Source organism: Lepidothrix coronata, unplaced genomic scaffold (assembly GCF_001604755.1).
Source record: "Lepidothrix coronata isolate B3197 unplaced genomic scaffold, Lepidothrix_coronata-1.0 Scaffold118, whole genome shotgun sequence".
Taxonomy (NCBI): Eukaryota; Metazoa; Chordata; class Aves; order Passeriformes; family Pipridae; genus Lepidothrix; species Lepidothrix coronata.
In genome coordinates, this window is record NW_016690298.1 from 785482 (window position 1) to 797948 (window position 12467).

Below are 12467 nucleotides of genomic sequence, written 5' to 3' on the forward strand. Positions count from 1 at the left end.
CTGTCTGTGAGGCGTTTCCAGTCTAGTGAGATTTTAATTGTGGATGTATGCCAGCCAGTCACTAGTGTGTCCTAAAACCATTGCTCCCGGGAGTCCCACTGGATATTGAGCCACTCCAGCACTCCCTATGACCCTCCCTGCTCTGAAACTCAAATGTGTCTGCCCAATGTGTTTTGCTCATACTGCATGGCCTGAAAACATAAAATACTGTTCAAGGATAGGGTAGGTACTTAGAGCTGGGAATGGGTTTTCAGGACACCTGGGTTCTGTCCCTCTTTCTGCTGCTGTGCTACCAAGGTACCCTTGGGGTCAGGTGTGTAAGGTGCTTCTAAACTGTGGGGTCTGGAGGTTTTGTTTATTTGTTCTCTTTTCTGCTATCTAACTGAAGAACAGCTGTATGCCCTCACACAAAATCTCTTGTTTTGGTGTTGTTGTCTAGGTGTCCTCCCACGCCATTCTTCTTCACTGTTTTTCCGCAGCCGATTACTCTCAGCCCTGGAATGTCCATAACTCTGCCCATCGTTTTCCGGCCCAGTGAAAAGGTAAAGCACTAATGTCATAACTGCTCCCAGTGCTCAGGCTGCCTTCCGGGCGAGCAGTGGGCCTCTGCCTCTCGTGTTCTTTCTGATTTTTCACTTGAATGAATCAGTCCTTGGGGAACATTCTAACATAGGAAGAGTGGCCAGTGACCTTCCTGCTCTCTGCACATCTTCATCACCGGAGGGAGCCCTAATCTTGACTTATCTGCAGAGTTTGCCCGTGATTATGAGAGGGATCCTCACAAAAAGTATTCCCAGTTTTTCGCGTTCTACTTCTGGCCATGAGATCAATAAGATGAAGTACTTGAACTGGCCACACCTGGTTTGATACCAGGGAACCTCGGCTGTATGGTTTTAGTGCAGAACCTTGGGTTGAGGGACTCTTTGCTTTACTACAGGAGACCCAAAGCCCCTACAATAAAGGGCTACTGGTTTTCCATAAGGGACATGTCAAAGGCCTCCTTTTTTCTGGATGGGGGTGGGTTTCTTTATGCTTTATTTTTAACAGCAATGATTCTTTTTACCCAGTCTCTTTTCTTGCTTTTCAACTTGTTTGTAGTATCTGTCTTGTCTCTGAGTGTTGATCTCTGGCTCTTGTCAACAGCTGTATGTCTTTGATGTGGATCTCTGTCCTAGCCATAGAGCATTATTATTGGACAGATTCCCAGTACCCTGCTCTCAGTATCATGATTTTTTGATGACTGTTCAGTGTCCCCTTTATGAAATAAGCTGTTGGCCTTGTTCCATTTTCAGTGGATAGTTTGTCTGCAGCACATCAGTCGCTAAAGCAGGAGGCTGCCTTTCTTAGAATGAGCAAGGACTGTGTGTGCTGCAGTGCCCAAGGTCGCTCCTTACCTGGATAGGTGGTACTCAGGAGGGGTGACAAATGGGAAGCATGGAAAACACGTATCTTGCTATTCCTTCTATCTTAGCTGCTTAGCAGATGTCCTGGGGCTATTTGTACACAGTGCTGTCAACACTGCATCTTTAAGTTGTGCGTTATCTGCTTGGGTTTCCAGCTGACAAAGCATTTAATCAAAGACTAATATTTCTGTGCTTGTGGAGCTCAAAGAAAGGTTGTACATGCTTCAGTTCAGCTGAATTGGGATCTTGAAAATACTGAGAGAAATCCATCTGCATTGAAACAAATCAGGTGAAACAAATGTGGCCTTCAACTGCTCTTCCTGAGAGTGTGTGTTCCCTGACAGAGTTAGGAGTATGCCTGAGTACCTTCCACGCTGCCTGCCTTTTCCAAATTATTCATATGCTCTGTCCTGCACAGAGGCCTCCGCTGGTGTCTCTGTTGCTGACATTTTTTCCCTAACACCTGCGGAGGTGAAGGTGATGGGTATTCATGGGTGGAGCTGCAGTACCTGCAAGGTGGAGTCCTTCTAACTGCTGTCTCCTCTTGCTTTTCTGTGCAGAGGGAGTATGAAGACAGCATCTGCTTTGTGAAAGCTGAGGGTGAGTTCTCTGTTACCCTGCGTGCTGTGCTTCCACGCCTCCGTCTGTCCTTCCCGGCTGCTCTCCAGTTGCCTGTCTGTGCTGTCCACAGTGTCACAGAGACGACATTCCCTGTGCGCAATGTTGGGTGAGTGAGATGTGACTGAGCAGACACTCCTGTTTTGCCAGGTATTTTGCTACCCTCTTGGACTATCCGTTAAATGCAGCTCGTTCCAGTTGTTGTTAGATCTGCTAGCTGCCTTAACAGGCAGCAAAACTCTGCTTCCCCTGAGGTCCTGGCAGAAAAACCAGCAGAATGGTAGTACAGGTTACTGTGGGCTCATCTGGGCATCTCATATCCATCTGTTTCCAGCATATGCCGAGAACCATTTGTGCCCAGGAACTAGGTGGGGACCAGCACAGTGTCCCACTGAGAACATCCCACATTCAAAGGAGAGGCCTGGGCTTCCAGTTAATTAAAGGCAGCCTTCCCAGCATGAGCAGGGAGAGATGAGCAACCAGCTGGAAACATTTTAGTCATTTAGGAGCAAAGATGCTCCCAGTTATCAAGGAGTCTTAGTAAGGGAAGGACAGTAAATGAAGCAGTACTATAGAAAGGAATGTAGTGAAGTTCCCAGGCAAGGAGGGGTGTACAGCCATTTCAAGTGATTCATTCTCCACTTAGGGAAATAATTTGTACCGACTGAGAGGTCCAGGGTGTTGGAGGATGTTAATGGTAACTAACACACAGTTTGGAATCAATAAAATAGAAAAAGCTGATGGCATATCATGTTTTTTGCGGAAGTCAAACAAGCAAAGGGAGTTCTGGAGAGCTGAATGAGGTATTAGGGGAATAGCTCAATCCTTTCTTCCCACCTGGGTGTATAACAGAGGAACAAATGTTCATTTGGAATTAAGTAGCAGCAAATTTAGATACAGGAAAAGCGAATACTAATTCTGGAGCACATGATGAAGCTGAAAAATTTCACAGCCATTAGTAAAGTTCTTAGACATAATAGCTAAGATTCATTAAAGTGTGAATAGAAGATCTGCAGAGACTAGAGACAAAGTTCTTCTCAGCATTACATATTTGTCCAGATGCATTAGAGATTCTGCCATTCAGCATTGGTTGCTTCACATCCTAACTGAATAACCCATTGGGAAAGGCTCATTCTGTGCATGATTGCACAGGCAGCAAACGATCCATTCGTCTGCTTAAAATGTATCTCCATTTCCTAGTGATCTCTTTACCACATTTGCCTGGAAGACACCAAGTCCTTTCTGCATGATTCCTGACCATGGCAAGCTGAAACCAGGTGCCGAGTGCATGGTCAAGGTGGTCTTCCAACCCAAAGTGGCTGGGGTTCATGATGGGGTAGCCACATGCTGGTTTGGAGATCAAGAGAAACAAAAGAGGATAATCCAGCTAAAAGCCATAGGTGAGTCTTTCTTGCATTTAACACTCAAAGAAATATGTATCACCCCTAACTGTGGAACAGCATTCCACAGAGATACAGGGAGGGCCTGCACTCTAAGGCTGTGCCACTACTGGCTCAATGCATTGATGAGCAAGTGAGGCCCATGGTTTGAAAGTGGCCTGTGAAATTCTCTAATGTACTTTTGCCAATTTGGAAGTGTTATCTGAAGGGACTTGTGGCATGCTTTGGCCAAAACAGCATTTCTGAGGCCTGCTTAAGTTGACGAAGGGGAAGAAATGAGAGGATTTCACTGGAAAAAACCTCCACAAACTCCTGGCTTTGTCTGCACTCAGTGTCTTGTCTGTCCCTGCTAGACAGAGAGGTAGAGGGAAATTTCTAAAGCTTTCTGGATGCAAGATAAAATAAGCAATGGTTTCATTAGCAGGTCCTTGCCTGAAGTGCCTTGTGTGGCCACTGACAAAAAAAAGATGTGATTCTGAGTTAAGTAAATTAGGGCTGGAAGGGAGCTTATTTGGTGCAAACCAGGACCAACTTTGAAGGTAGATCCAACTTCAGAGTAATCTGAGGTTCTTCAGAGGCTTGTCCAGTTAAGTGTTGAATATCAAAGGATGGAGATTCCATCTCTCTTTCCTAATCCAGTATACTATTCTCTTTAACAGCCAAGTACCCCTATCTCCGTGTGCATGTGACAGGGAAGAAGTATGAAGGTGTACAGCCTGGAAAGTTTCGGGATGTCCTGTGCTTTGGATCAGTGCCAGTGGGGACAACTGTGGAAAAGTGTGTAGAAATCTTCAACCTGTCTGTGGTATGTGGAGAGGGAGATTGACTTCTTGTGAGAAGCTGGCATGCTGACACATTTCCGTGGCACATGTGGTCTTGTGTATCTCCCTTAATGCTGTGAAAATAACCTAAGTGTGAATGTGAATGAAACAGAGATGATGAGCCTTCCCCTACCAACCAGGCTATTCACCCTTGCCTTCCAGCTATAGTGCTAAAAACATAGCCATTTGCAGCATGGTATTGCAGTTCCCACCTGCTTCCCACTGTGCTTGGTCCAGATCAGGCAGCCACCACTGTCCTTTGCGTCCTGCAGGTCTCCTGCTCGCTCTGGACAAGCCCATCGTGTGCATATGTCCCAGGCAGGTGATGGATCTTCTCCTGCCTTCAGTGGACTGCAGCCCAGTGAATTGTTCTAAAAGTTAGAAGGGCTGCATTTGAGCACCTTGTTACCTGTGCCAGCTCAGCCCATCCCAGCCCCTTAAACGATGGATGTACTCACAGATAGCTGACATGGATGACAGCAGTGCTCCCTCCCCAGGCTCCGCAACTCAGGAGTGGCAAAGACACACTTGTTTGTTGTACTGTTATTATTCGCACTGCAGTGATGCTCAGCATCACCAGGCAAGGATCAGGACCTTCTTTTAAGGGGCTTGAGGAAGGTGTCAGAGCACTGTCTTTTTTTTTTTTGTGAAAAGAAGATCCCTAGACAGGGTGGAACTGTGGATGGAGGGAAATAAGTTATTTGCCTTCCTGTTCCCATGGTCCCAGAAGTCACTTAGGCTACTTTAGCCCCTGAGGACACCTTGAGTCATCCTTCTCCCTACCAGGAGGGATACTCCAACCCCAGAGATCACAGAGTTTTGCTGTAGCTCACTGACTTTTGAGAGTATTGTGGGAGTTTGCTGCCCCCAGTTCTCCATCAGGGCAGAAGTTTGCTGCACAGGATTTCTGTGGTATCCTTGGTGTTCTTGTTGGTGTTCAGCTCTGATGAAAACTGCAGTTCTTACTTGATCAGTGCCCTGCATTCAGAGCCATCCTGGCTCATGTTGGCCCCTTTGTTAACCTATCTCTCTTCTACTTGCAGGTTGATGCACCATGTAGGATAAAGCGAGCAAAAGATCCTGTGCTTTGTGATTATGTTTTCTCCTGTGATGTGTCCCACGGCATTGTTCCTGCCAAAGGGAAGCTGGTCTTGTGCATACAGTTTCGGCCTCAAGTAGTAGGAGAACACAGTACTGACTATTTCACTATCACATCTGCTGGATGCCTCCTGGAGACTGTTCTGAAGGTGGTTGGCTCATGTAAAGGTACCAGAGTGAAAGACTTCCCTGTTTCTCCCTGCCATCTTCTTACCACTGCAGGGAGAGGGTTAATGCTTGGGGAAGGACTAGGAACTGTCATAGCCCACAGTCACAGGCTTACCTTCTGCTGGGATCCTGGCTGTCCCTGGTGCACTGTCTGGGGTTTACACTTGCTTGAGACAGATGTTTGACTGTTTTAAGTGAATGTCCAGCTGTTTGCTAGGGCTAGTGTGTTGGCTGTTGAGGTGATCTGGTTTGGGAAGATCAGTTAAGTGCAGCAGTGGCTTGTGACATGTTGACAGAAACAGCTGTGACAAGTCCAGGATCTGTCTTGCATGTTGTGCTAGGTCCTTTGGTGTCCCTGGACCAATATTCTGTGGACTTTGAATGGATCAATCTTGGAGAAAGTTTGATGCAGACACTGAAAATCAGCAACATGTCAGATGTCCCAGCCTATTACCAGTTTGATATTGATTGCAAAGGAAGCGTCTTCTCCTTGGATCGCCCTTGTGGAATCTTGGAGGGCACAACAACACTAACACTGAAGGTGACCTTTCGACCTACTCACCCAATGACCTATCACCGTAGAGTCGTGTGCCTTGTCCACCATCAGGTATGGGAGGCAAAGGGTGGTTTCATTGCTGTAATACTTTAGAAGGATATTCCACTGTAATCCAACAGGGCTGGCCTCTCTCACTTAGTAGCCCCTGAAAATCTCTTCCCCCTGCATTTTCATTGATACCTATCGTGGAATCATTAAGATTGGAAAAGAACTCTAAGATTATTGAATCCAACCATTAACCCAGCACTGCCAAGTTCATCACTAACCATATCCCCAGGTGCCACATCTACATGTCTTTTAAATACCTCCAGGGATGTTGACTCAACTACTTCCCTGGACAGCCTCACAGTGCTTGACAACCATTTTAGTGAAGAAATTTTCCCCAATATCCAATCTAAACCTCCCCTAGCATAACTTAAGTTTGTCTTCTCTTGTCCTATTACTTCTTAACTTGAGAGAAGAGACAAACTCCCACCTGGCTACAATCTCCTTTCAGGTAGTTGTAGTGAGCCTTCTTTTCTCCAGGCTAAACACCCCCAGCTCCCTCAATCACTCCTCATAAGACTTGTGCTCCAAACCCTTCACCAGCTTCACTGCCCTTCTCTGGACACACTCCAGGTCCTCAATGTTTTTCTTGTAGTGAGGGGCCCAAAACTGAACACGGTATTCAAGGCATAGTCTCACAAGTGCCAAGTACAGGGGGATGATCATTTCCCTAGTCTTGCTGGCCACGCTATTTCTGATACAAGCCAGGATGCCATTGGCCTTCCTGGCCACCTGGGCACACTGCTGGCTCATGATCAGCCAACTGTCCACCATCACCCACAGGTCCTTTTCTGATGAGCAGCTTTCCAAGCACTCTGTCTCAAGCCTTAGTGCTGCCTGGGATTGTTGTGACCCAAGTGTAGGACCTGGGCTCTTGTTGAGTGGAATCCCCATGGTGCAGGTTCCTACCAGCAATAGGATGTGGACAGACAGTCAGTAATGCCTATGGGTGGGGTGAGGTGCATCTTCAGTGGCTTCTGTCCATTTGGGGCTCTGAGTTAAATTTAGCTGCACAGCTGTGCACTGAGTGCCTTCAATTTTCACTCCAGTTTCGAGAAAGTTCTTGTGTCACAAAAAGACATAAAGTAAGTGGCAGCCTAGCATTGCAGATGCTAAGCCTTTCCCAGGCATGGTTTTGGAAGTGAGGTACTGGCATGGTGTACCCTTCAAAGCAATCACAGAAGGACAGTTTATTTCTTATTATTCTTGCTGGTGTTTTCCCAGGAGCCCATGTATGTGGACTTTTTTGGCACCTGCCATTCAGGCACAGCTAAGCCAACCACCCTTCAGGCAAGCCACCTCTCCTCATACCGAACCAACATGGTGAGGGGACTGACCTTCTATCCCCCTGATATCCTGAGTGTGATGCTAAAGGATGGGAAGTTGCAGATGGATGGAAAGGGAGCCCTCATGCTGCCCCCTGAGGTATGAGCTACCCTCTCTGGAATCTAAGACATTCCCAGCTGTTCACTGCATATGCTGGCTTTCTGTTGCACAGGAGACAGATGTAGAAGGACTTGCAGGTGCCAGACTGATTTCTTTAGTATCTCTGCTGTTAATGTTCCCAGCACACACCAACACTATCTTTTTCAGCTGGATTTTACCCCAGCTCAGCCACTAAGCTGTTTTCTGGATTTGACTCAATCACAGGTTTGTCTTTGATTCATGTAGTTGTAGATTGAGGACTGGCTTACAAACAGGAGCCTCCCTGAATCCTAAACTTTGAGCTGTTCAGGAAACTGTTACTGAAGTGTATCTTGCTTTCCCTCTTGCTCATGAAGGCAGTCAGGACTGTAGTGTCTGGTGTCTCCCACATGTACACTTCTGCTCACACTGAGATATTTCCATCCTGTAGATCTCTCAAGACAAGCCTCCCGAGGAATACTTTGAACCCAACTCCATGACTGAATATTTCTGTGATGGTGTAAGAAGTGATCTCGCCTCGTTTCCCACTCATGTTAGTGTCAGCCCCAGGGAGTACGATTTTGGTTGCTGTGTACCACCTCACAGGGCAGAACCTCTTCCTCTCTATGTGACCAACCACACCAAAGGAAATATCATTGTTGCCTGGACTCCAAGCCATGGCAGTGCCTTCCTAGTGCACCCTGAAATCTGTGACATCCCACCTCTGAAGACTTCAGCCTTCCGTGTCCTTTTCAAGCCCACTCAGGTCAACAGTCTCTATGCAGCAGAGCTAGAAGGTTTTGCCTTCTACAAGGTTAGTAGAAATTACTTAGACCAGAGAGGACCTAGTAAGCAATTGTTTCCAGAATAAAGGCTTTTGAGGGAGTTTAAATTCAATTGAAACCCTTAATTTTGAATTTGACAAACTAGCATCTTTATTAACTCCTTTGGCTCCTGCTTTGATACAGTAGTGGGTTAAAATTTCTTCTTCACCTGTGTCTTGGCAAAGAAGTGAGAGAAGCAAGGACAGCCCATGCATGTGGACAGGTACACTTGCTCTTACCCCCAGTGAACATGAAGCAATGTACACCTCCTTGAAGGAGGAATTACGTGAATTACTGCACTGTTAGTGTAGATGAGAGCCTACACAAGGATGGTTATCATGGCCTGGGTAATGGACAGTAAATTGGTTTTTTTGTCTGGCCCTCCACAAGTAAAGCTGCTGAGGGCACTGTATATTACTGCAGCCTCTTCTTCCAAATGGCATAGGATTCATGCCACACAAGTCTGCAGTTACAGGAGTTTTAGCACCTAGAAATATCCTGGTAGGTGAAACTTAACATTTGCAAGTCTCTCAAACTGCACTAGTGTCTATAGATGTTTCTTCCTAAAGCAACTCTTGTAATGTCACAGAATAGCTTGGATATATCCTTCTGCTTGAAAGTTACTCACTGGTCTTTTGTTCCTCATCTGGCACTGGTTAGTCCTTCTTCCCTGAAAAAGTAAATTCCTTAGCCCCAGGGATGTCATTGAACAAATAGCTGCTTGCAATGGTACATACACTTGAAGGCACTTTGCCACACTCCCTTCCTGCACACGCTCTGTGCTGTCCCTTGCATGTCTGCAGGTGATGAGACACTACACCAATGTTGAGAATGATGCCACCATCTGTCCGTCATGGTGCCTGACTGTGAAGCTGAGAGCACACACGTATGAAGCAGGACGGGAACACTTCATTCCACAGTACATCCTGGATGTCCCCAAGGTGAGTAACTGATTGACATTTGGGTATTTGCAGAGACAGTCTGAAGTCTTTACTTTCTCTTCCATTGCACCATCCTCAGATGTGACTTTGGTGGTTTCTGATGGTGTGGAGATTCCTGCTTTGGTACAGAAGTAGGATGCTCTTTTTCCTGCATTAGCTTCCCAGCCTCCAGCATGTCAGGTTGCACTGAGCATCTCATTAGCTCTGAGAGGAAAGCTGTTGGGATCTCGTTCCTTTCTGTTTAAGTGAACATAGGCACTAACAAGGGTGTTTAGTTCCCTCCCAGGAGCATCAAGTACTCTCCATGCACTTAGACAAACACAGAATCCACACTAAGGAAGAGAAGTGGTTGCAAGGTAGAATGGAAGTTTTCTTCACACTTCCTGCTGTTTCTGTAGCACAACAAAGTATTGTTCATATGAGGTAAAGTGATATCTGATCCTAGGAAGTAAGAATAGTCTTGAGAACCTCTTAGAAAATCTCCTCAGCTAATCCAGGACATGCAGCCTGATATGTATGAATTGGAGCAAATTCCAGCCTGCTGGAATTCTTGATCCAGGAGGTTGGTCTCCATGCAGAAACGAGCAAGCAGCTTTCTTACTAAATGAACATAAAGCGTTCCATAAAGGAAAGTAGCTTCACTGATCTCATGAGCATATGAAAGATGAGGGCCATTGTGGGAAGTAAAAAGCCCATATTTTTTATACCCTTGGGTGGTTTCATTTCTTTCCTTGAAAAGAAGTGTTACATAGACTCAGGGTAGTGCTTGTTTGAACCTGGAATTCAATATCATGAAAGCTTTTTCTTTAAACTGGTTTTCTAAATCCAGCAAAAACAACCCTTCTTGCTTGTCTCCACCAGACTTTTCCTCCTGTGGTTCCTGACACCGATACCTACTGCAGCATGCTGCTGTTGAACACGAGCACCTCTTTGATGACTTTCAGTGTGAACCAAACTGCCTGTCCCTCTGTTTTGGTCAAGCCCAGCTCAGGACACATCATTCCAGGAGGCCACCAGATTTTTTTTCTCTCCACTCACCCAGTCAAGACAGTCTCACAGCAGCATATCCTGCCTCTACAGCTGAACTCTTATCCTGGATACACCAAGGTAGGGCAAGGGAAGTGGAAGATGGTGAGCAAAGTTTTATTCCTTTGTAGTCTTCCCTTTTCACAGTCACTTGCACTATGATGCCTATTATATCTCCTAATGGTTAGTTTGGATTTTTCTCTTTGGAAATAGGAATGAAAGAATATTTTCAACACTTAATTGTGGGATCAGCACTGTATAAAGAAGGTGCTTGTGGTGCCAAACATCCTGTAGCCCTTATTCCCTTGCATTCCCATCTGCTGGAATGCACTATATTATGCTCAGGGCTCTACTTCACAGCACAACCTAAAGAACTTCCCCTCTCCTTCAGATCTTGTTTGTTCTTATTTCTTGGAAGGAGCAACATCTTTGCAAAGTCCCTTCAGAGGTAGCTGAAACTTCTAGCTAATGTCTGTTACCTTTCCCCTTAATCCCACAGGAGATTTCTCTCCAGAGTTGTGGGGAGTCCCTTCTTTTGCTGTTAGAAGGTGATGGAAATCTATACTTCAAGCCTCTCTATGTAGGGACCTCCTCTACACGAATGTACACCATAAAAAACTGCACAAGGCTACCCATGATTTTCACATGGAAGATACCTCAATCTGACAGTAAGATCCTGTCTGTCAGCCCCACTGCAGGGATCCTCCAGCCCAATGAAGCCATGGTAAGTTTAAGGTCTACCAAAGTTGTACTTTGCTCTCTACAATACAGCCACAGCCTGACTTTGAATATCTGAATGTGCATTCCCAGTATGAGTCTTTGACACAGATGGAGGTGGTGGATGATTGAAGGGAGAGTGTCTCCAGAGTTGTCTGTAAAGAATTAGGTTAGCTGTAATGGAGGAAGGGACTGTGCATGGAATGCAACTGTTGAGGTGTTTGGGTTTGTCTCTGGTCTGGAGCTCCTGTGAGCACTCTCTTCTCTTCTGATTGCAGGCTCAGGCATGGACTTTTACTCCAGATGAGGAGACCAAGTATCTGCTACGAGCTATGGTGTTCGTGAGGTGGAAAATCTCGGATCCTGTGTCTCCCGAAAGTGTCCGTTATGCCTTACAGGTTTTTGGAGAGGGGGCACTGGGCACCATCAGGGTAAGGAACTGGGGCCCACTGGGTAGTAGGAGGGGTACTAGGGTGGGATGGGGATCTTGGACTTTCCCTTTTTGTGCAATCTGTACTGGAGGCAATCAATAAAGATTCACAGCAAAATTCCCAGACAGTGCTTTCAGTGTAGAAAATAGAACTAATTCTAGTGGCCTAATGGCAACAGCATATTGTAAACGTCCTGCCAGTTCAAATGTGACCTTCCCAAATCCTCTGAGATTGCTTTCAAATCCTCTGTTTCAGACTGAACCAAGCAAGCCGTTTGGCTCCTTGGGAATCATGGTTCTCTCCTCTATTCTGCCTGCTCTCCTCCATTTGTTCTGCCGTTAGTCTGATTTTTTAAGTGCAGTGGACCTTTTCAAGTGGTATAGCCAGTACACATCCACCTGGCTTTCCTCCTATTATCTGCAGATCGGTGCAGCCACCTTCATTTTCAGTCAGGCTTCTTAAGCAACCAGAGGTAAATAAAATAATACTTTGTAAGTCGTTGCCCCGTGTCAACCATGTTGGACAGATGGGTGATAATGTGTTAGAGGTACCTAGTCACAATAAATTGTATGTGAGTGCACAACTATCCAAAAGAGAGGGGGACTCAATGCAGTCATGAAAGGGCCAGCAAACATCTCTCAGCCCTTGACCCAAGTGCAGCTGGCCAGCTAGTCTCCTCACAGCCCTAAATATACTACATCCTACCCGGCAAGCAGCCTAAATAATGGTAGGAGAAAGCATTTACAGGAAGGATTGAGCCCCTTGCAGGCCCATTTTATAATGTCTTAACTGCTCTCTAACTACCTGAAAGGAGGTTGTAGCAAGGTGGGTGTTGGTTTCTTCTCCCAGGTAATAAGCAATAAGGCAAGAGCAAATGGCCTCAAAGTGCACCTGGAGAAGTTTAGATTGGATATTGGGAAAAATTTATTCACAAAAAGGGTTGTCAGTCATTGGAATGGGCTGCCCAGGGAAGTGGTTAAGTCACCATTCCTGGAGTTATTTAAAAGACGTGTAG

General features: G+C 45.9%; 1 protein-coding gene across 8 annotated transcripts in view; it reads left to right on the forward strand.

The window, feature by feature from the left end:
• Nucleotides 1-12467, forward strand: part of CFAP65 (cilia and flagella associated protein 65) — a 32304-nt gene that overhangs the window by 1471 nt on the left and 18366 nt on the right. For 7 of the 8 annotated variants that reach the window (XR_001876490.1, XM_017825426.1, XM_017825422.1 and 4 more), the window contains exons 3-14: nt 440-542; nt 1964-2130; nt 3222-3421; nt 4081-4226; nt 5286-5508; nt 5850-6115; nt 7334-7534; nt 7965-8327; nt 9141-9278; nt 10140-10385; nt 10804-11028; nt 11300-11452. Coding sequence is in view for 7 of the 8 variants with exons in the window: in XM_017825426.1 (XP_017680915.1) it covers nt 440-542; nt 1964-2130; nt 3222-3421; nt 4081-4226; nt 5286-5508; nt 5850-6115; nt 7334-7534; nt 7965-8327; nt 9141-9278; nt 10140-10385; nt 10804-11028; nt 11300-11452 (2431 nt within the window). In the remaining variant the exon portion in view is untranslated. The remainder of the gene's footprint in view (nt 1-439; nt 543-1963; nt 2131-3221; nt 3422-4080; nt 4227-5285; nt 5509-5849; nt 6116-7333; nt 7535-7964; nt 8328-9140; nt 9279-10139; nt 10386-10803; nt 11029-11299; nt 11453-12467) is intronic. The other variant, XM_017825427.1, reaches the window with a different exon arrangement.